We start from the raw sequence: 25,058 nt of genomic DNA on the forward strand, positions 1-25,058 counted from the left end.
TGACAGACAGGTGTGGTTAATTAAGACAGTCAGAAGTGAAATAGGGCAGTGTTCAGACTAGTAGACAAAATGCTAAATAACTATGACTTTGTATGTAACAGTGCACCAATTGCCATATTTTTGGGCAGAGGGTGTCACTAAAGCATGATTGGGGGCAAATTTTACTTATATTGCAAAGTTTACAATGAACTACATAAATTTAGTTATAAATTTAGAAATAAATTATATAAAAAAAATAGCTTCAACTGTTTTGTTATGCTTTCACTTGTCTAGATTTGAAGGGGGTCATGCTTCCTGGTGCTCATTCCCAAGTATAAAATAAAGACACCCAGCCTGTGGCTCGGATAGTCTGCTGGTACCCTACCCGCGCACCTTCCTCCCCTTTAGGATTGTGCAGTTTTATCATGCAGCACAATTCCACAGATGTTTAAAGATTTGAAGGACCATGAAATAGCATACTGACTGCCAGAATTCCCATAAATGCAGATGCTTGTGATTTGAATGATTAGTGTTCTATCATAAGTCATCTTCAAAATTGTTTTAAAGCATTTTTGCAATGCATCCAAAGAGTCTCACAATTACAGACCATGTGTAACCACCCCAGCCAAGGACCTTCACATCCAGCATCTATACCTCCAAGATAGTCAGCCACTGCAACAGTTTTCATAATCAATGAATTTGTGCACATGCTGTCCAAAAGCTTCTCGGGGTAGTTGATTTGCCTACTTGTCATAGTGATTAGGGTCTTCGCATGACTGCAGTTTGTTGTCAAACCCGATTTGAATGGAAAAATGAATACATTCGACAGTGTATGGCATGTTGGTCGGAACTATGGGATTGCGATGTGCTAGAGATAGAGAGTCAGATCGTGGACTACCAAAACTTGACCAAAAAGACAAAATACATACATTGAAAATCACAATAAATTCTTTATTAATTTCTTTAAGACAATAAAAATTGCTACATGATTGGTACAATATCCCAAATGATTGAATTCAATGTGGGCCCCACATATTTAGAGCATATACCATAAATAAGAGGAGCCTAACCTCTACAAAAAAAAAAATACATAAAGTGTGATTATCAAATATTATTTAAAAAAGTACATGGATATATAACACCAGACAGCCCCAGGGTCTGTAGTGATTAGGCTTCTTGTTTGTGGACTATGCTCTATATATGTGGGGACCACATTGAATTTAATCATTTGGGATATTGTGCCAACCATATACAATTATTGGCATATGAATTTGGAAACAGACTTTTTAACTCTGCTCTTCCCTATGCTACATTTATCATTGTCTTAATGAAATTAATAAAGAATTGTGATTTCATCATATGTATTTAGTTTTTATGTAATTTGTGGTAAAAAAAATTGATTATTTTTGCCCATAACATCCAGTTTCATAATTTTGGTTACTAAAAAGTCAGATAGCGGTCACATGAGATATGGATTAGTTTTGTGAGCCCCTGCCCAATACAGTAAAACTGCACAGAGTTGCCTTTTATTGTCAAAGCAAACCGATGCAATAATCATGCATCTTGATATGCAAACACCTGTGAGGTGGATGGATCATCTTGAAAAAGGAATTCTTAGGTACTTATCATAAGAGATGCATTTGTAGCCTCCAGGTCAGTGCTTCTCAACCTGTGGGTCGGGACCCCAGCGGGGGTCGAATGACCAAAACCGGGGGTCGCCTAAAGCCATCGGAGCCGCAATTTTACCGTGTTTTTACTGCGAGTTGCATGGTTTGGGGTCACCACAGCATGAGGAGGTGTATTGCGCGGTCACAGCATTAGAAAGGTTGAGAACCACTGCTCCAGGTCAATCATAAGCGAAAATTTCAGCTTACATTATAAATATATTTAGGGGGTAATAAATAGAACATTTGTGATAACTGAACGTTCCTGTATAGTTTCAGATAAAAAAATATTGATGAGAATAAACAGATATCGAATCTACTTTACATCTGTGTTCTTATGTTGTAATTTTAATGTGTACGATAATGTACATATTTGAGTGCCTTGGGGTTATCTTGGGGTAATAGGTAGCATTGAGTGGACCCAAGCTGTAAAGTCTGAAAATATGAAATATTAATATATAACAAAGTCTTTGCAAATTAAACACCAATTTACTGATCAGAAAGCATAGAATGATGACCTTCTCCAAATTCTATGGTATTAATGGGTTCTAAATGTTATCTTCAGATGTTAAGCATTGATCGACTCCCCAGACCAGCACTGAATTCAGAGAAGTCTATATAAATTGCCAAGAAGGATTGACTAGTCTTCTTTAACTGTCCTTTAATAAAGTCATTTTTCTACTGTAATCACTCAGTATGTGACCTCTGTCAAATTCTTCTTTCTGCCATCCATCTTACGTATAATAGTTTACCCAACCGATTCTAAAAATAAGCATTACACATGACAATATCTTATTATTTAAATATCTGAAACAGTGAGGCATTGTAGTCAATAACTTAAAGAAACCAAGCTTATGTGCTCTCTGTGTCTGCAGCTGGACATATCCGAGAGGAGTTTCAAGGATAATCGAATGACAGGCTTTAAGAAAAATTATAGCGTTGAGGTGGAAAATATGCAGGTTTGTACGGAAAAGAAGAAAGAAGCCAAAATAATATGCAGTCTAAAAGCTTTAGCCCCTATGTGAGTACAAGGTTACACCAACACTTACCATAGCCCTTGTCTACTGAGATACATACAAGTGACTGGTGAGGTGTGGGGGGGGGGGGGTGATTAATAGACTAAGACACAATACAAAGGATGCAATAATCTCTTTTACCACTTTGTCCAAGTGTTTGATATACAAATTTGCATTGAGTATAGTACTTGGCACACAGGAATAAGAGACCACTGCACAAAATCAAATAGAGCCATAGAGCCAGATTCCCCATTTTGGCCTTATGGTAAAGTAAGTTAACACTGGCTAATCCCTACTGGTATGTATAATGTCAACATTTAGAAACAATATGATACACCAAATCTGAGTCCATCAGTACAAAAATTAAGAGTTGATTTGGCTCCAAATCAAAGTCAGAAAAGGGCCTGGCAACCAGCATATATCATGTATAAAAACAATGGGGAGCATTTATCATTAGGCAGGATTAGTATGCCAGTCTGAGGTCTGTCTTAGGAGCTCTTTTGTTCGTGGGTTTGCCCTATTTATAAAAACTGTATACGTGGTGTTAAGGTCTGTAGAGAATTTGAAACTTTTTGAATTGTCGCAGGTTACAAATAAAAAAAAAAAAAAGACAAACTCCGGGATTCTTGTGATAAGTGCAGCATACGTTAGGAAAATTGTGACAAGGATAGGAAAAGGTCGCAAAAATCAGACAATCCCCACAATGTCTTCATATGTATTAATAGGCTCAATTTGGGGTCTGCATCTTTTTTTTCAACCTCATCTACTATGTTGCAAGACACAGAGTTAAGGTTGATTTTTGTAAGTGCTGGGACTCATTTCCAATTTTATCTTGATGACATCTTACTTGGATATCAAAATTTTAGGCCACTGTATACAGAAAAATGCACAATTGTAATTATTGTTGAAGTTGTTGTCCAGTTTAAACACTCCAGTAAATAATTTGGTTTGTGTAATAAAAAGTTAAAAGTAAAAGCATAAAGAATTGACACATAAAATAGATCAGAAAATTTTCTCTGTTTGCTGTCATGCAGAAGAAAGCATCATTGTTTACTTCCTATAAACCAACACCGGTCCATGGTCATGTGTTGTCACACAGAAGCACTGCTCGTTAACACACAGTGCGATCACTATAGGAAGTAAACAATGATGCTTCTGGTTGCGGGATGGCAAGCAGAGATATAGAAAACTGAAGAATTGACAGAAGGTAAATTGGAAATTTGAAAAGCTTATCCTTACACAAACTATTAATTAGTGCTGTAATCTGCATAAAGTGGACAACCCCTTTAAGTAATTAGTATTAGTATGATGAATACCAGTTTATCACAAGCCTCATTGATTAGATAGGTCTTTATTTACATTGCATACAGAGCAGTAGACAAAGAGCATATAAAGATACAACCATTACAACATTTTAATTGAATAGAAGAAATACAGTATTTTACATGTCCGGTTCTTAAAAGCCCAGGCCAGCCATTTATAGAAGAGCCACTTCTAATTTCTTGGCTAAAGCTAAAAGGGCACCATGCAAACCTCCACGTACTGTAGTAAGATGGGGAAATCAATTCCTCTCATGTGACAGAACTCCTGTACAATAGATCTTTAAATGCCACCACTTATTGTAGGGTACAGAGTCTTGAAGGAAAATTCTATTAATTAGGTGAGCACTGAACTCAGAAGTGCACACGATATCAATAGGATCAATACCAATACACAGTTAATTACTCAAGGGAATTCTGGATATTATTTATTTCATACCATATGTTCATACATTAATAGTCCATTTTATTTTTAATAGCTCACCTTTTTAGGTTTTGGTTTTGTTTTTCAAAAGAATTTACTTTACAATCAGGTAAAAATATTCATCACCTTCATACCAGATACAAAGCACATGTCAAGTAAATATTTATTCTTAAGGCAATAAGATATAATTAAAAAAATTGCCTAAAAGCTATATAGATAAAGTTTAACTATTCATGTGAAATGTCTTGTGATAAACTTATTGATAGAATCAAAGCCTATGGGTGCTGCACTACAGTAGGCACATGAATAATGCAAGCAGTGAATTGGAAATGTTTTATGGCAGTGATCAGTATTGATCCAGATTGTTTCTAATTTGCATTTTAAAGCCTTTTGTGTACTATTGTATTTCATAAAATAAAATGTATTCACGAGACGAAAAGGCACAGTAACACAAAAGATGTTCATTGAAACATGGAGAATAAATCTCTGGTTCATGGTGTAGGACAGAAGAGTTCACATTATATAGTGTTGTGGAAAAGAAATACTATTGTACATAACAGAAATCCTGCATTATCAAAGGATACAAATGGAATTAATTTTGTTTCAAATTCAATGTAATGGGAAACCTGTCAAGTAAAATTTTAAAATCATTTCAGAAAGAACCAAAAATATTAGTTTATCAACCACAGACTGTATGATGTACCATAAATAATGAGGATGACTCATCAACGATCATTATTACTTCCTCACCCCCCAATTCGGGTCTGTTCTAAACATGGCAAATTGGACACCCTAGGAGCCCAAAGCTTAACGATAGTACATCATTTTGGAAAACGTGGCAGGCTTATCATCATGATAATCATTACTCTAGCAGCAACAATAAATGACTAGATCGCAGATGCAGTTTTTTCCAAAATGGTAGTACTACAGTTTGCTAAATCCTTTCATATTAAAAAAATTGGCAAGTCCATACCACTTAATCATCTTATTTCAAAATGGCAGCACTGACCATGTAGGTGGCAATTTGGAAGCCCTGCAGCATGGCACAAATGTCCCTCATGGAGGTCCACTTGTAAATGGAGATTGACAATGGTCAGTACTTTAACTCTCCGGGGTGTTCTGTAACTGGAATTCAACTATTGCCTGCCGCTGCTCATTAACCCTTTCCAGCATCGGTAAAGTGGAATTCCATGTGGTTGGCAGCCCTCCTGGTCAGTCTTCTTATAGCAAAAGTTGGTACTTTGGTTTCATCCTCATCATGGTAGGAGAGTTGACATAGATGGAGCACACAATCCAATGGAAGTTGAGGCATTCTTTGCAATGTAATTTACCAAGGCCTCAACGTCGTCTGATCTCGCCATTCTGAGAGTGCCATTATGGCCTTCAAGAATATGCTGAAACGCTGGTGCCTCCTTGCACCAGAGAAAGTTGGTGGCAGGAATGGATGCAAAACATCCTCTCCCTGTAGCATCAGCTGCAGTACCATTTTATATATTTGCATATATCAAAGATCCATGTCAGCCAGGTCTAAACTGGAGTATATTATAGCTATAATTTCTAACAGACTATAGTAATTCTGGCAGGCCGAAAGTTCATGCTCCTGCCCTCCACCCACCCCGACACACAAAAAGCGGTGTGTGGGTTGGGGAAACAACAAAAATGGCAGTTAGAGATTCATCTGGTTTCTGACAGAAAAATGCAGAGCATGCATAATGAATCTCCCTTAATCTGTTCATAAACATTCCTTTTAAATGGCAATCTACCACTTAAAGGAAACATACCATCAGAAATCTAGTAACTGAGGTAGATCTAATGGTAGGTCTCTACTTCAATTGTTGTCTCTACAATATCTTTAGCCAATCCTTTTACCTAGTCAAACTAAAATCTTTATTTGTTATTTATAAATTAGCTTTAGAGGCTACTGGGGCATGTCCAAACACCTGGAGCTCAGGCCACTCCATATGCCTTTTGCTCTGCCCTACCGGCTTATCCATGCCACGCGCCTCTTCGTGTCCGCCCAGATTAATAGCTTTACATCCCCTTGCCGCCTTCTTCAAAGACGTGTGTGCGTTCTGCAAAGGTATCAGTCTTTGAGGTCATAGGACGCTGGTGGTGAACCTACATTAACCGTGCATGCTCAGACACAAAAGGCATGGCAGTGAGGGCGAGCAAGAGAGGCAATTAGCATATAACAAATATTTTAGTTAGACTAGGTAAAATAATAAGCTAAAGATCGTATAGGAATGACAATAGAAGTAGAAACCTACCATCAGATCTACCTTGGTTATTACATTACTGATGGTAGGTTTCCTTCAATATTTCCTCTACCACCATTGCAACATTGCAGCTATACCATGCAACTAAGGCAAAAGTGCTTTGGGGAGCATTACCATAGACTGGGCTCTGGCTTCTGGCCGCTATGTTAAATGGGAGTAGAAGACAGAAACCAGTAGAGAATGGAGGGCTCATGTGTGAAAAAGTCCCTAGATAGGAAAGTTATCTAGGAGAAGCACTCAAAGAGACAGAAGTCTAGGTAGCAGCACTGCAGGTAGCAGAAGCCATAGCCCCCCAAAGCACTTCTCCCTCATTTACATAAAGGTACAATTAAGTTTGAAATTAAAGGAGCCTGCTGATAACCATTGTAAAGTCATGTCTGCAATGTGCATCTTCACCTCTACAAAGCAGTGGTGAAGTTTTGTTGAGATGCTGTGCTACTGGTTAGATCATCGCTGTTAAGTTTCACCCAACAAATGTTTGCTATGGTTGTCCATTCTCAATTTTATATTTGGGGTAAATGAATGATCTTATTAACAGATACATATATTGAACATTATAAAAAGCTATTTTGTGCAAAAACGTTTTATTTTTATTATGCGATTTTCCAAGACAGACAAAATAGTTGGTTCTCAGACCCAAAAAAAATTCAGATTATATAGAATGACAAATTTTGTTGCCCAACTTAAAAAATATAAATAGAGGATACATTAGCTTACAATTTTGTGCATGATTTTAATTTAGGATGTTCCATCATGACTACTTCCGAAGCCCTGTTTTTTTTGTTTTTTTTTAAAGTCTTAAATCTGTACCACATTGGGGCAATTGAAAATGCGCAGGATGTGACTAAAGTAAATGTGGCAAAGGTTGAGTTTCGCCCACTGGGCAAAAATTGCAGCATCCAACTTTTTTGATGCTTACGGAATGGCTGTAGCATTGTCAGTGGGAAAAAATATTATCTCCGACATGCTGCAACATATTTAAAGCATTAAAGCAGTCCTGTGCGGAGGTGGAAATTATGGCTCCCTGAAGATAATTCAACTCTGGAAATACAGAATAAACATGGCCAAAGTTTCCTGAAACAAAATCTCTATAGTGGAACCAACCTATGTTTCCATTTACTGAATTTTCATGTTTATTAAACTTCATGATTTTAGGATATACATTTTCCTCTACAAAAAGACTGAATCTTTATTAATGGAAACCTAATGTACAAAATACTACAACGATTAGCATGTTATTATAACACATTTGGAGCCTAGAGCCCATCAGGCTCATTTGCATACAGTCCTTCATCCTGGAGGTAGATGCCCTATAAGTACAGTTACACAGTGTATTAGAAAGGTGGTAAGAATAGTTCATTTCTGTACACATGACAGTAACTAAACTATTATAGGAATCTAATGCATCAAGGATTTAATGCTTAGAATTCTTAATCACTGAGGTAAGATACATACAAGGTAAGCTTTTACAATCGCCATATTCCAGGGGGCAAGATCATTTTACACATTGTGAAAACTCTTGGCAGAGAACGAGCGAGATATCATTCCACAGATAGCACGGCACCAGTAAGCATGAAGATAAATGAAGGTGAAGGATGAGGAGAAAGATCTATTCATTCACATGTTATAGTATTAGAGAAGCCACAGTTTTTAAGAAAAATCTGCATCCATTGTATAACACAGCCAAGATGCAAATGCTCTCTTAAAAATGTTAAACATTTTTAGACAAATGTCCATCCATCTGTAAGTCCAGTCAGCATGTTCAGGGCAGATACAATATTGTATAGCAATTGGACAGATGTTCTTCTTTCAGCTTATATACTGTGTTTTTCAGTGCATTTCAGACTGCTATAGTATAGTACTACACTATTTAATTGAAGAACACATTTAATTGAAGAACACAGTGAAAGAACACTGTGCAGAATAGATTGCAGATGTTCGCGAACATCTGCGATCTGTTCCGGAGACACGCGTGCAGAACGGTGTTCTCCGCAATAGTATTTGAAGAACAATATGTGTGAAGAACAACTTGCAGATGTTTGACAACATCTGCAAGTTGTTCTCTACACATATTGTTCTTCGAATACTATTGCGGAGAACACCGTTCTGCACGCGTGTCTCCGGAACAGATTGCAGATGTTCGCGAACATCTGCAATCTATTCTGCACAGTGTTCTTTCACTGTGTTCTTCAATTAAATGCTTAAATTAAATGTTTTAATTGTATTTTTTTACTGTTCTTTACTTTTTTTTTTTTAATTAAATGCTCGTTATCGAGCAGGGCAAATACTCGTCCGAGCAACGAGCCGGTCCGAGTATGCTAATACTCGACCGAGCATTAAGCTCGGACGAGTATATTCGCTCATCACTACCCCTGTGAAAACATTCCCACATCTCAAAATTTGTATGGAGCAATAAATGCCCATGCATAGAACTTTCCACCATATTCAGACTACTAGTTTTGCTCACAAGCCCAGTTCGCCACTGTTGCCACTCTCGAACACACACCCAGATGGATTTCTCTAGTAACTATTTCATCCCATATCCCTACCAAGCCTGTTCTGGATTACAAGCTTTCTGCCTACCTAATTACAGGCCATTTGGTGTCTGAGGGGGATTCTGTGCAGAATTACATGTGGGACACTTTTATGTAGTATCTGCAAAATTCTGCAAACTTCTCTTGCTCTTGCTGTGAGCTCAGCGTTTTGCAAAATGTTTTGTAAATAGAAGGTGATGAGCTGTAAATAGAGTCTGCAGCTCCTGTCTGCAGAGTATCTCATGTCTGTATTTTATGTTTTAGTGTCTGCAGTGTCTGGCTGAGCTTTGCTGCTAGAAATGAGCTGTTCTGCAAAGGGGCTCAGTGCTTTCTTCTCAGATAACGCCACCTTCGGGCTGGAGTGTTTTTGCGCCCATTTTTTGTGCCTAAATGAAAACGTTGCAAGTGATGAATATCATTAGGCGCAGCAAAACATCTGGATTGGTAAGATAGATGAGGGAAAGCTGGTTATTTTTGCTGTGCGGCTAGTTTGGCATTTAATCGCAAAAATGGCGCAAATACGGTGCGCCTGAATGAAAAGGCGCAAAAACAACAGAAAAAACGAGTGATGTGGCCCAATATTTGTTGAGCGTACATAGCTATCTTAGCATTTCTACAAAGTACATTAGCTCATATGTGGTTAGCATGGTTAACACTTATACAGACACAACAGGTCTATGCAGACTAATAAACTTTTTCTTTCCACTTTCATTTTCAGTATTTTTACGTTTAACAACCTTGTTGATGTATTGTGAAAGTTGTAGTTATTGCAGGATTAATACAAGATTGCAACACATTGGATAAAGTAGGTTTGCTTAGTTAAACTATATATATAGTAAACCAGTTAAACCTGTTTGAGAAAACTGTTCCTGCCGATTAGAACGTTAAATCCAGTTCAAATATCTGCTTCACAGAATTTTACAATAACATAAACTGATTGTAAAATAGTATACAGCTATTAATATCAAATCTGAATGAAGGCAAAAGATTTCTGTTGGGAGTTTTAAAACCGTATTGTGCATTGTGAAATTTTGGCTTTAACCTGTGACAGAAAATAGCTACTTTCTACCATGGCTGGAATGTGAGGAATGTCCAGATCATGTGCCTCCAGATATTAAATGGTTTCATTACTGTAGACCTATATAGATTCTATATTCATTACCCCCATTGAATTGTATAGTACTTCCATGACAACATACAATACCACCAGATCCTAGTTCTTACACATTGTATATACAAGTGGTTAAAAGTTGTCCCACACAGATTTACATGTAGAAATTCTGATGCGTATTACAGTAGCTTTAAAGAAAATGGGGCAGATTTATCAGAGTTGTCATACGGTAAGAGTTAGAATTCACAGGCTTATGCTGCACCAGGTTTATCACCATGTCTGATACTAGCTGATAAATCCGGTAAAGTACAAGACTGTCTAGTCGTACTTTGTACCTATTAGTTGGCTTGCTTTACCCAAGATATCTGCACCAGAATTCTGGCTCATTAACATTATTTTTGCTCCACAGAATTTTTGCCACAGAGCCAGGCCCTTTCAGAAACCACACCTTTGTCAAGCTGGTTGTAAAAGTACCAGAAAACTGTCAAACAATAAATGTGGTGTGGACAGTTTTTGGGTGAAAATTTCAATAGAATTGTTAATGGGTAATTATTTCAGATGATTTTTGATGCTGTGTATTTTTTAGGGAGGTGCGGTGAACTTTTTTGACATCCACTGCAAGCGATATGCATTACAAAACGAAGGCAAAAAAAAAATAACAAATTAAATATTATATATATCTACACACGTAAAATCTTTATACTGGGGTATTCATTTTTATAGTTTCATCTACTAAAAATCAATAAATTATTGTGCATCTCATAATACACTGTAGTTTGCAATTGATTTTTGTTTATTTTAAGATTTTAACCATTAAGAAGCTTTATTGTGCTAGATGTAAACAATACAGAACAGGATGATTGGAAGAATGCCCAACACTCTGAGGAGGATGTAATGTGGCCACTGCAGAAAGAAAATCATGTATCTCCTTGGAAAATGCAGTGACAAAGAATGACCTTGTAATTGCTGCCAGATCAATGACTTGTCCTGGCTGATCTCCACAGTATGTCAAACGGAGGCAGGAATACATTCTCTATGCCCCGTTACTAGACCTTTCCAGCAGGTTAATACAAAACTATGTTTCTATACAAGTCGGATGCACCTCTTAGCAGAGAGGGAAAGACACACAACAGAATACAAACGTACTTCATGTCAATGTTTACAGTATATAAAATACTGATGCGTATAAAACGATGCTTCCAGCACAATATACCAACAGACAGCACTGGGAATATCAAGTCAGCGGAGAACACAATACCTCAAGGGATTAGAGATGCTGTATTTTTTCCTTTTAAAAAGAATATTTTTATTAACAAAATCCCTGATTAAAACCCTGTCCATCCATCTTCTACAAAAGTCTTAAACAATAAGTTGATGTGATGTCCACTCCATATCATCACTGAATAGCAGCACAAATTTTACTTTCTTATACAGTGAGGATCAGGGGTGTAACTAGGAACTCATACACATTTACCAACATACAACATATGTACATCATAGATGGCAGGGAGTAGAGATTAGAGATTCCAGTCCTGTCATTCTTCTGTCCCTCCCTCAACATTTGTTATCTAAACTCCGCACACTCGGGATTGGCTGTAGAGGAGCAGGGGGCGTCGCTAAGCCAAGTGATGGGTGTTTTCATATATTTGAAGAGGTCACATGGAGTAGCTGTTCCCCAAGGGTGGGGGGTAACTGCTCCTTTCCAGCCCCTCCCATTTGGTAACTGCCAAGTCAAACAGCACATGCTAATGAAAGGTACAATATAACATATCTTTTTTTTCTGTAAAACCAATTTTTAATACAAAAACACTTTGGCAGTGTATGTACTATGCTCTGTGGGGACTGGGGAGTGCTAAAAATGGGTCTCCTGGTGACAGGTTCCCTTTAAGTTAAATTGGAATGCAAGTCATAACTGTAAATTTTATAATTGTAGCTCCAGACAAAAATTGTTTTTGCCCAGTGACAATTTGCTTATTATTAGAGGTCCCAGTGGGCAGAGGGGTCCATCTGTAACTAGGAGTCATATTTAAGTCGGGCATGGATGCTTTCCAGCCCTTGAGCTTCTAGCTTCCTCTACCCATCTGACATCAATTGACAGTTTTTCCTATGCAGAATATGACACTACACCAAAAGGCAGGGGTGAGTGAAAATCGGGCACACCCACTTCACCCCCACATGCAAAAAGCATGCACCAAAAAAGGAATACAATGTACTGAGTATACTGCAATAACCTTTATTATACACATATAAAAATGTAAAACTTATGTCCCCTATAGACATGCATGGGAACGAGTGGTAGACAATACTGGAACAACAAAGAGACAAAAGCAAAGCGCTCTACCTTAATCAAAGATGCTGATAAATCCCTATGTACATGCAGACATTAAATTAATACCAGTGCATCCACATAAGACAATACAGTATATAGGGCCTGGGTAGTGGTAAAGTAAACAATGCCCAGGAAAAGCAAGGGAGGGTAGTAGGTACAAACCACATGTAGGAACATGAATTTGTTTACATGAATTTTTAACAATTTCCCTTAAACTATGTGTATAATTGTTTCTGCTATGCAGAATATGGCAACATTTCTAGGGAGGAGTAGAACCAATGCGCTCACACACAAAAAAAGTTTAACTGATTGATTTATGGTTCTTTTAGTTCTTCCATGTTTGAGACCCACTTCCAAGTTTGGCCTGCAGTACAGATACTGGTGCAAAATTCCATGTAAAATGGGTCAATCATGTGCAGCATATATGCAGGCTTGTATTCCTTGTTCCGATCCTTCCATCCTCCCACGACTACACAGTTACCCAAGTTCAGTGGACAGTGGGTGGGGGAGTCGGCAGCCCTTGACATGGAACTAACCAGAACTTGTACAGATCTCCAAACTATAGTATTACTAGAAGAGTTTTTTAGATAGGGCAGTCGAAACCTGATGATAGATTCCCTTTAATGATAAAATACTGGACATTAGTTTTAGCGTAAAGTGTCATAATATGCACATAATATGCAATACAAAATATGTAACTGCAGTTTAGTGAAGGTTTAAAGGGTTAAACTCATGCAGACAATCAGATGAAGTGAGAGTATTTCAATGTTGAGTAAATAGTTGTGGTAGAACAAGTGATATGTGTATGCTTAGGTATTTCCACAGCAGTGTGAGAACAAAAGTAGAGTAAGCTCAGGTTTCATGCCAAACTAGACAGGTACTGAAACACTTCTGGCATCTTATGTCGTCAGATTGGAGAACAGAGCCACAAGTCCCAAAAAGAACAAATATTTAATTATTCTGAAGTCCACATAAGTCACCTAGACTAGTTATAAGAGAATAGGCAGTATACAAGGGTTACACCAAGTGATCACAGGTGGCACGTAGCAGTAATTGTCAGGGACATACTGAAGTTTAAATGGGAAGGTCTAGAGAATATAAAACATTGCCACACCTGATCATATTGCAACTTAACTCCACTAACTTCTGTGTATAGGACTTGCAATACAAGCAAAAAAAGTCATGTTTTTCTTTTTCAACCTTATGAAAAACCATTTACGGCCATTGCACACTGTGATGCAGCGCTGTCGCTACTGATGACATCATCAGCGGTGACAGCGCCGCATCACAGTTTGCGACGGCTGGCGCAATCTCCCGGCCAGAGAAGAAAGAAGAGTGAAGAAGCCGCCGGGAGCTGCGATGGGGATCGGAAGCTGCGACGAACATTGAGGACAACGAAGGGTGAGTATTAAGTTTATTTTTTTTATCTGTATGCTACACAGGCTGTATACTACATGGGGGCTGGCTGGCTGGCTGTATACTACATGGGGGCTGGCTGGCTGGCTGTATACTACATGGGGGCTGGCTGGCTGGCTGTATACTACACCCTCGGCTTATACTCAAGTCAATATGTTTACCCAGTTTTCTGTGGTAAAATTAGGGGTCTCGGCTTATACTCGGGTTGGCTTATACTCGAGTATATACGGTAACTACAATGAAGTAGGGAAAAAAAATGTGCTAACTATTTATAGATGGAAAAACATTGGCTGCACCACGTGGGCGATTTATTGACTGTAGTATATACAGTACCAGCCCCACCTTGGCTGATAACACCTGCCACTAAACAGCAGAAATAAAAGGTGAAGAATCTGTCAATAGTATGTATTTGAAAGAAAAAAAGTTATTTTTTACATTTGTAATAGGTAATTGAGGATAATTTATCAGTAGACGGGCTCCTTGTGAGTTTAAGACTGTCACTGTAGCTCTGCTGCCCGTCAGATTTATCAAAGTAGTATTCCAAAGGCTTTAAACCATGACCACATGCTGAAGAAACAAATGCAATGGAAACGCAATGTCACTTCAGCATGCGATCCAAGCTGAAGCCGAATGGAATTGTATGAACGCGCCCTCACACACACCAAAAGCGAACTGGAGATTAATAAATGTTGCAATGTGCCGGGGTGCAGTCACAACTGGCGCATGTGCTGCATTTACAAAACGCAACACAAGCGCCCTGTTGGGCCTGTGCATTTCTAGTGTTAACTGCCCTGTGAGTTTTTATTTTTAAACAAAAAAAAAATGTGACAAAAATTGCAATACAACTTTTTTCAGCCAAAAGACAAATGGAAAACAGATGATAAAGCTCCCATATTGGGAGCAGCCACACATTTAGGCCGGTGCCACACGCACTGCTTTGTCTGTGTTTAAAAACGCAGACAAAGCCGTGCCCACCGGGGCGGGCCTCGGGCCGATCGCATCTGCGTTTCTATGGAAACGCCTGTGATCCAGAACGAGCCGCCGATGTTTTGCATTAAATTAATGCAAAACACCGGCGGCTCATTCCCAATCGCAGGCGTTTCCATAGAAATGCCGATGAAATCGGGCCGAGGCCCACCCCGGTGGGCACGGCTTTGTCTGCTTTTGCGTTTTCAAATGCAGACAAAGCAGGTGTGGATCATGATGGGTGAGGATTATTTACTAGTACTACTCCTCCTCCATTTTCACTCCACTACTTGTTTGGGCATCAAAAACTGCAAACTAAAAAACTGAACGTGTGGCTGCACCCTTAAATCTCACAGCACATGTAGCATCTTCTCAGTGCAGTCTGTCTTCCACAAATTGACTGCTATGGAAAGAATAGGTCTCATATAATTGTTTAGATGTGCTTGAAAAATGGTTGCTTATAGGAAAAGGTTTATCAGACCTTGAAGCTGCATTCCCATATTGCGATTGTGTTGGGTTTTGAAACACAGTAGCCCACATTTATCAAAAAGGTGCAGTTTGTCTGTGGAGTGTGCAGAGTGCGCCATATTAATGAATTGTGGGGCATATTCTTTACTATATGGCATCTCGATAACTTGACGCAAATGAATGAAACTTCTACAGATGGTCGCAGATGGAGCCTTCGTATTGTGTTTCAAAACAGTACATAATGGGGAAAATTTACTAAGGGTACGTTCACACTTTGTGCTTTGGTTGCATTTTCATTGCGTTTAAAACGCATTACAACAGCTGAGGAGATGTAATTTGCCTAATTACATTACCATTTACATTTGTAAACGCAAATCTTAACAGTAATGGAATGAGGCAAATCACCTCTCCTCAGCTGTTGTAATGCGTTTTAAAACGCAATGAAAATGCAACCAAAGTGCAGCATGTGAAGGGTCCGCAGACCACATTTACGTCAGGTTTCTCAACTATTTAACAGGGGTTTTTGGCGCACGCGAACTGCTTTTAAAGATTGCAAAATACTGACTAAGTGAAAAAGGTCATACATGACTGGAAAGTTTGTAAAACGGGTAGAACAGGTGATACGTTAAATGAATGCGGTGCACCTTTGTGGGTCATGCCACACATGGCGTTTTTGGTCAATTTTTAAGCATACGTTTCAGTTTAAAAACGCATCCATTACTTACCATTTGTTTGACTGCTTTGAACCAGTTTATTGATTAAGATGAGTTTTCAAAAAACATGCGATTTTAAACGGGCTGAAAATTCTTGCTTAAAAACGGATCAAAAACGCAGTGTTTGGCATCACCCTTAGCTGCTTGGCCAATACCCAGAAAGTAGTTTCACTCACAATTTAAACAGCAACTAAAACACGATAGATAGAGATATATATATATATATTACACACACACACACAATTCTTTGTCATGTGGTGGCGTAAACAGGAAATAAGCAAGAATTAACTCTTACTTTTTGTTCCTGGCAGTTATGTCAGGTACTAGGAGGCGGGAAATAAGCCTCTGTTGAGATATTACATCTGGCTCATGGCCATAACCTCCTGTGTTACCTTTCTAAGCATCAAGTTTTACAATTAAGGCAGACAAGCATTTCTAATATAGTTACCAAGTCACTGAGCAGTCATCACAAAGCAGAACACCAGCTAATACAGCAAGAAAAACAGAAGTACAAGAGGTAGGTCCTCGAAAACATGCAGATTCCGAAACAGATTAATCAGTTTGATCCATACAAAACATTGTATCTGCCGCAATAACATGATTAAACAGCATCACCTCTATGATCCAGCAGAACACAACGGGACATTATTAATGCAAAACACAAGAGCTGTGATCACAATGTGCTCAGGTACAAGGGCCTGTCAAACTGACAGGTGCAAGACGACGGAGCTGAACATTTCCAGGAATGGGGCATGCCAGCTTTAGCACACCACCGCAGATCATGTTAACACTCATACATTACCTTAACATAGTGAGACAGAGAAATAGCATTACTCAGAACACTTTCTTCCTTTCAATCACAGCACATTTTCAATTAGTCATGCTTTAGGTATGAAAACACCAACACATGCTGTTGCAAAAGGCAATAAAAATCTCACAGGTTGCAAAGACTAATCTAACACCTGAACTTTGGAAAATCACTTAGCAAGCTGTTGAACCTACCTTGTAGTGAAACGCCTGCAGAATTTGATTCCTTTTCTCCCATTGTAGTTGTGATGTATATAAAAAAAAAAAAAAAAAGTACCCAGTAGCCGGTTCACTGTGAATAAGGGACTATGTAGTCTGTGACCTCCTGCCTGTGTAGTGTACGGCAGCGCTGCAATAGTATACCTATTTAGCTAGTGAATAATTAGCAACCTGTTTCCTGAGTTACCTGGGCTTGCCTGACCTGTTTCTCTATCCACTGACATCATATCCTTTGATCTCCAGTGCCCAGCTCTAAACAGCATGGCTTTGTTTCGCTTGGAAATAGTGTATGTGCTTTAACGGACTGGTTATTTAATATTACAGGAATTGGGCAGAAAATTCTTTTTTCAGACCACACATTTTTTGTATGAAAGAGAGCAACCAAAACTTATGGGAAGGGGGGACCTGCAGACTAGAAGCAAAGGAAAATCTTACATCTTGTCTGCAGAAATGGAGGTAATAAATGACTTACCTGTACCTTATCGAGCAGATGAAAATTAAAATAAAAAATTCCTTATTATGTTCCTTTCAGGATGAGTTCCCACGTTCAGGTTTCCGATGCAGGTTTTGCAGCCCAAACCAGAAGTTCTGTGATTAAAAAAATGGAGTAGCACTTCCCAAAATATGTTCTCATCCATTATCATCCACACCTGCTTTTGGCTTCCAAGCCGCATCAAATTGTGGTGCACACCCTATGTTAAGGGCGTCTTCACACGATGTGTTGAGCTTTTTGAGGCGCTTTTGACGCATTCAAAAGGCTCCAGCTTTAATCACATGCTGAGGTTACATTGCATTTTAGCAAATGTAGTGGAAATACAATGTAACCTTAGCATGTGATCAAGGCTGAAGCCTTAGGCCGCGGTCACACGTACTGCTAGGCGTCCGTCATAACGCAATGCTAGCACACAGGGGGAGGTCCTCGGCCCGAACACACAGGCGTTTCCAGAGAAACGCATGCAATCGGCTTATCAATCGCATGTATTTCCCTGGAAACGCATGTGCACTTGGGCCGAGGACCTCCCCCTGTGCGCTAGCGTCGCGTTATGACAGATGCCTAGCGGTACGTGTGACCATGGCCTCATGAATGTGTCAAAAATGCATTAAAAAACCAGGATGCATCGTGTGAACGTGCCCTGATCCATTCCAAAGACTTTAAACTTGTTCACATGCTGAAGTAACATTGCATTATAGCAAATGCAATGGACGACCAATGTTACCTCCAGCATGTGATCAAGGCTAGAACCTTTGGAATGCGTCAAAGATGCATCAAAAAACGTGATGCATCTTTGACGCAATACAAACGAGGGCATGTTCACACATTCCGCTAGCGTCGCGTTCATAATGCAATGCTAGCGCACAGGGGAAGGGGCTTGGGGCGATCACATATGCGTTTCCAGAGAAAGGCATGCGATCGGGTTATCAATCACATGCGCTTCCCGGGAAACACATATGTGATCGGCCTGAGCCCCGCCCCCTGTGCGCTAGCATCGCATTATGAATGACGCTAGCGGAACGTGTGAACACGCCCTGAAGCTGCGCCACAAAAAAGATGGTGAGCTCTGTTGGACCAGTGCAGGGAAGCAACAGATTCAGGATTTCTGGCGCACGATCTTAGTGAATCGCCGCACCCAGCATAATAGACAGACAATGTTTAGTGAACTCCAGTGACTTTGTAAGTAAATGAGCCCCAATTTTACCTCAACATATGATCACAGGGGAAGCCCTTGGATTTCATCTCAAAATGCAAAGTGTGCTGAGCATTTAGTAAAAGGGCAGGAAACTCAATGTTAACTCAATGGGGGGGAATTAACAATGTGTTTCAGGTTCCGCCAGTCTCTAGCTGCAAAAAAACTTCTATTTTGAATTTTAGAATTTTTAGCACAAAGAGGAGTTAACAAAGGTCTCGCCCACTTGTCCAGGTTTTTCAGGGATTGGACTTGTTTTATTTATCATAAACATGTTAGGTATAGCCACATCCTACAATCTATTAAAATATAATAACGGTTATTCCCAGCGTTTAACCACGTAATGGAGAATAGCAACCATAGTCGGAATTTTTCAATGAAAGAAAAAGAGACCAAAAGGCCATACTGTACTCAAAATGGCAGCATTGAAAACATCATCTCATCCTGCAAAAAATGACACCACACACACTTTGTACACGGAAGTATGAAAAAGTAATTAGTGCCAGAAGATGGCAAAATTAAGATTTTTTTTGTACAGGAGGTTTTAATTTTTGTAAATGTATGAAAACTTAAAAAACCTATATAACTTTGTTATCCTCGTGATTGTGACAACCCAAAGAATAAAGGAGACATGTCACAGTGAAAGCTGCAGAATCCAAGCCCAAAAGAAAATGGTCCCCATGCATTTTTTCACCAATTTCACTGTATTTGGAATTTTTTTCCTGCTTCCCAGTACATGGAATGGAATATTAAATATTGTCCCTATAAATTAAAATTTGTCATGTAGAAAAATAGCCCTCATCTGGAAAAATAAAAAAGTTATAGATTTTTGAAGGTTGGGTATGAATAATGAACCCTCAAAAATGAAAAAGGGCCAGGTCTTTAAGGGGTTAAACAGAAACTGCTAAACCGAAACCTGATCACAAATGGGATCTGGCCCTTAGTGTGCCATCACATGAGTCTTGAACTACCTACACTATTCAATTGCTTATGTCTCATCATGTCAAGTTTTTGGGGCAAAAAAAATTGCAACTTTTTACTGCAATTACGCAAGAAGGTTTTGAGTCCTACCTGGTGAAGTATGTGCAGGTTTGATGGCCTGGGTGCCCATAGAAAGGGTTCTGAGTGTCACACCTGGCACCTTTGCCATATGTTTACCACCACTGGTCTAATCTGTCCTTGTTCAGGATATCCTGGATGTAATCCTTCATAGCTACCTTTTCAGGAGCTTAAATATTCTCCCCTTGGGAAATCTAGCAGCTGTAACTAGACCAAAAGCACACTGAATATCTAGATGATGAGAAGGAAAGACCTCAAAAGACTCTTTAGAGAAGAGACCATGAAAATGAGCAATATAATCTGGTAACAAAAATTGTCATTCATCTCAGAGACAGGCAAGTAATGTGTAGTACAGTGAGACCCCCGTTTAATCAATTTTCCTGTTTCCCAATCAAAAACTCGATTAGGGGCCTGAATCCATGGTAGACCTAGGACTACGGTACAGGAGGAGACAGAACTTTCATAACAAATAGACAGCATTTCTGAGCACAAATTCAGAAATGCAACATTCAAGGAAATCAATGAAGTGCAGAAATCAATACTACCCCAAGACCAACAAGCTGCATTAGACCTGCTACCTGTATCGGATTAGACAGACTTTGCAAACTTATCCCTAAAGCCAAAACATAATTCCAATTGACAAAACTGACAGCAGCCCCTGAATCAATAAAGGCTTTGCCAGCTACAGTTTTCTTAGCAACAGAAAGGTTTCTTAGCAACAGACAGGTTTGGGAAATACCTGTGTGCCTTAAAGGAAATCTACCACTACTGCTACCAAAGTAACAAACACCTTCACTTTCTCACCTGTCCTCCTTTTCATCTTGATCCTGCTGGTGGTCTTAGCTAAGCCTGACCAGGCGGGATCACCTAGAAAAGAGACATAAAAAGCAGGCCAGAGCAGGGGATGAGGCCTGGCGCTCCGAGCTGCTAATTATGCACGTCCCCTGCATGACATCACCTAGCTCTCCAACATCTATCACGCAGCAGGCATGAATTCACGCCTCTCATATGACATCACCTCCCACTTCCAGCATGAGAGAGGGAGGTGCAGGGGCGTGCATAATTAGCATCCTAGAGTGCGTCATACATCCCTGTTACTGGCGTATCAATAATAATAATAATTCCTTTATTTATATAGTGCACATAGACTACATAGCGCCGCACAGAGCCCACCAAATCGGTACCTGTCCCCAATGGGGCTCACAATCTAATCAACCTACCAGAATCTTGGAGGAAATCAGGGGACCTGGAGGAAACCCACGCAAACATGGAAAGAACATACAAACTCTTTGTAGATGTTGACCCTGGGACCAGGGCCTCAGCTGGGATTAAGAAGAAGAGTAGGATAAGTGAAAATGTCTAGGTGTTACTTTGATAAAGTGATATATTTCCTTTTATGATCTCACTGATTTTCACTTACATGCTAGAGTATTCGGCAGAGATCTTGTTGGACAGGACCTTATTAAATGCCCATATTTTCCAAAAGAGAATTCTTTATGCAATGATCCTTGCATTCATAGGGTGACATAGCTTTAATGGAATAGGAGGAATAGGAGAAACAGTAGGAGGATAAAGAGGAGTGCAGGTAAAGAGCATATATGTTTACATTCTCTAAGAACTAGCCTTCTCCAATGTTCTAGGATATAGATGACCAACTAAGAGATCTTTTAAAGTGTCAGACAATCCTAGTCGCAACTGATACCTGAGAGCATGGTTATTGAGACCAGAATGAACACACCAATTTCTAAACTTGGTGCAACAATTCTCAGCTGGACACTTTAACTTGTATAAACGTATTAGCTTACCTTCAGCAAAAGCAGAAAAACAGAAAAAGAGGGCCCAATGTACTTTAATTTTGTGTTCTGATTCTGACTGACCTGAGATAGGAGCGGGGCACTGTCCCTGCAGCTGAAATTGCTGAGTCCGGTTCAGCTGGAGCAGACCCAGCATCTGAGTAAGAATAGCATTCATGTTCTCTATACCAGAGTAAGATGATAAGTGCTAGTTATTCTGTCAAGTGCATGAACTCTGTCCCTGCCTACTTGCCTGACTTCATTCAATTACCTTTATAAATGCAATTCAAACGCCACTTGGCCCGATCAGGTATGTGCTTCCAGTGATACTCATGTGATCTGTAATGCATTCTGTGTTTTTCATTGTTTACATGCAAAACCCTGGGTGCTCGCTACTGCTTCTGAGCGGACCCGGACCACAGAGCCCAGGTTGGTACCAAAATTTGCCCGTTAGGCACAACCTCCCTCCACAGTTAAGGTCGACAGTCCGAGCCCAATAACTTTTTAAATGCCGCTGGCAAAGTTGACAGTAGCACTAAAATGGCTGCAAATGCACTCCAGCACTAACCTTTCAGCTGCACTAGGTGCCACAATTTGGGGGAAGAAAATCACCCACCAATGATCTAATCGAGAGTGACGACTGTCCCTAAAATTAGAGCGCGAAGTGCTGCTAGCATGTTAGTGCCAGAACTTTGTACAGACATGTATTCTAGCTGGCTAGTGGTCCAGTGCATCTCAGAGGCTTATGTGTTGAACTGTTGTGACTAATGCAGCAAAACAAAGCACATATTGAATACAGGTACGTTATACATCATCTCATATTTACCCTGATGAACACTAAAGCAAGTAAAATCATATATCGGATCACAAGGACTGCCGGATCCCCTTGAGAGATGTTTGTTTCTATGGTGACCTTCCCTACTTGCATTTTGGATTTCTTGACAATGGCTGTGTAGGCAGAGGAACAGCATGACTGATATAAATGTCATTTGTTGTCAGCTTGCTCCTTTCTCTTTCCCTAGTTGTGCTGGTGATTGTCAGGAGACAAATAACCTTCCACCTCCTTTTTATTCCCTGCTGCTCCTTCCCCTCCATCACATTGGGAAAAGATTCCATCACAGAATATTAAATGTTGATGGCCGTCACGAGGGTCAATGTTGCATAAGAGCGTTTATTCCTTACTGCTAGTTTTGCTGATGTCATTACGCACAAGAAAACTCGCTAAACAGAATAAAAATGAAATTGACTTCACCCTTGTATAGCTGCCTTCTACTTTGGGAGTTACTAATTTACTCTCTGTGCTGCCATCATACATTACAGTCAGGACCTAATTATATCCACAGTAGCGTGATGGCCACTTTGTTTCTTGACAAGACGGTGCAGTAAGCCTGTTGGTTGCTATTGGCAACCAATTAAATTTGATCACTGATGTCTGCCAATTTAAGCAAAAGCTTAAATAAGAAGTTGTGCAAATATCTGATCTTGAATCCCCCAAATCACATTTTACTTCTTACATTGTGCACGTAAAGTATACTATGTGCTAAAATAAATATAGTCATTTCTTGAGAATAGTCATAAGAAAAGACTTTTATATGTCTATTGGAGAAGTTATACCTCTTAAAACTTTGCAGGGAGCTCTGCATATTATTGCACAAGCAAAGCCACTAGCAAAGGTAGGTGTCTGAGAGCTAAGATCCCCCAATCAATCTTATTAATGAGCTTCCACTTCTTCCACTTTTAGAAGGGTTGTTCTCCTTAAAGGGGTATTCCCACAAAGCCCAGATTCTTATATAAACTCAGGATAACAAAATAACACATTCTCCAAATCGCTGTTGTTAACAAACATACAGCATTTCACAGATATAAGTCCAACCAGTATCTAACAGTCCAGATTTTTACAATTTTGGATCCGACTGTGGATTTGACTATGGTCAGGCTAATTCTTCTCATGAATAGATTTCTTCTGTCTGCACACTGCAGTGAGCTCTGCATCCTTCTCCCCCTCTCTCCATCACTAGACCAGCTCACACACAGACACTTCCTACCGGCAAGCATTGTGCCGAGTTTACTCAACAAGCTACTGATAAGATCTTTATCCAGGGGAGGGAGGCTCCCTGTGTGTTATAGCTAAGATGTAGCAGATTTCACAGTGTGTCTTTGTATGTTATATCCATCAAATGGATCTCATCATTTCTCATCTTCGATCTGTCTCATCTCTCTTTTTCTGTGTTAGCTACTAGTAGACTGTTCAGAAGCTAAATAGTATAGATAAACCTGTACCCTGATAATCTAAGCACATTGTCAACACAAAGCATCTCAAAGCACAGAGGAATCATGAAGCGTCCGCTTAGAGAGTCCTCTCGCTCACTCAGGAATAAAACAGCAATAAAACTAAGTAAAATGTGTAAACAACACTTCATATTTAAGAAATGATAAATGGTGTATTGTAGTTAGACATAAGCAAATGTATTTGTTGATTTGTAAATTTGGTAAAAAAGGCAATTAGTTTTCCAGTTACCTGGTTCCTGTGAGTTTATTTGCTGCTGGATTGATCTTTGTTTGGACCTTTTGGCTAATTCTGAGTATTCTTTCGGATTCTACTTTGGACTTTGATGTTTTCTTCTTGTGACATTTGCCATGGACTTGGGTTATCTCTTGGCTAGGGTCTAGGTCTTGATGTACAATCCTGTTTTTCTGTCATTTGTAGTACTACATTACCCTTTCCCTTTATTTACCTAGTGTATGTAACGTCACCCATTTGGAAATTATCATTTAGGGAACTAGTCAAGTAGATTGGGGAAGTTTGAGAGGGAGTGTTAGTAATTAGAGATGAGCGAGCACTAAAATGCTCGGGTACTCGTTATTCGAGACGAACTTTTCCCGATGCTCGAGTGCTCGTCTCGAATAACGAGCCCCATTGAAGTCAATGGGAGACTCGAGCATTTTTCAAGGGGACCAAGGATCTGCACAGGGAAGCTTGGCCAAGCACCTGGGAACCTCAGAAAAGGATGGAAACACCACTGAAATGGACAGGAAACAGCAGGGGCAGCATGCATGGATGCCTTTGAGGCTGCTTAATCGCACCATTATGCCAAAACTATGGGCAACAGCACGGCAATGACAGAGTGACCGAATGAGGCTAGATAGCATCTAAAACATCCAATAATTGACCCTGACACTATAGGGGACGGCATGCAGAGGCAGCGGCAGCAGCGGCAGGCTAGAGAGTGTCTTGGCAACATACCCCAAATGGACTCAGACTTAAAACCAATGGGAAGCA

At 39.6% G+C, this 25,058-nt stretch overlaps 1 protein-coding gene across 5 annotated transcripts in view; it reads right to left on the reverse strand.

The window, feature by feature from the left end:
- The window catches only part of NAALADL2 (N-acetylated alpha-linked acidic dipeptidase like 2), a 509,493-nt gene extending 491,656 nt beyond the window's left edge, over positions 1-17,837 (reverse strand). For 3 of the 5 annotated variants that reach the window (XM_072142776.1, XM_072142779.1, XM_072142780.1), the window contains exon 1: positions 17,218-17,425. In XM_072142776.1, coding sequence (XP_071998877.1) covers positions 17,218-17,260 — 43 coding nt within the window. In that variant the 5' untranslated portion in view covers positions 17,261-17,425. Of the gene's footprint in view, positions 1-17,217; positions 17,426-17,713 lie in introns of those variants that run through there. The other 2 variants (XM_072142777.1, XM_072142778.1) reach the window with 2 other exon arrangements.
- Positions 17,838-25,058: the final 7,221 nt, after the last annotated feature.

Source organism: Engystomops pustulosus, chromosome 3 (genome assembly GCF_040894005.1).
Source record: "Engystomops pustulosus chromosome 3, aEngPut4.maternal, whole genome shotgun sequence".
In the NCBI taxonomy this organism is placed as follows: Eukaryota; Metazoa; Chordata; class Amphibia; order Anura; family Leptodactylidae; genus Engystomops; species Engystomops pustulosus.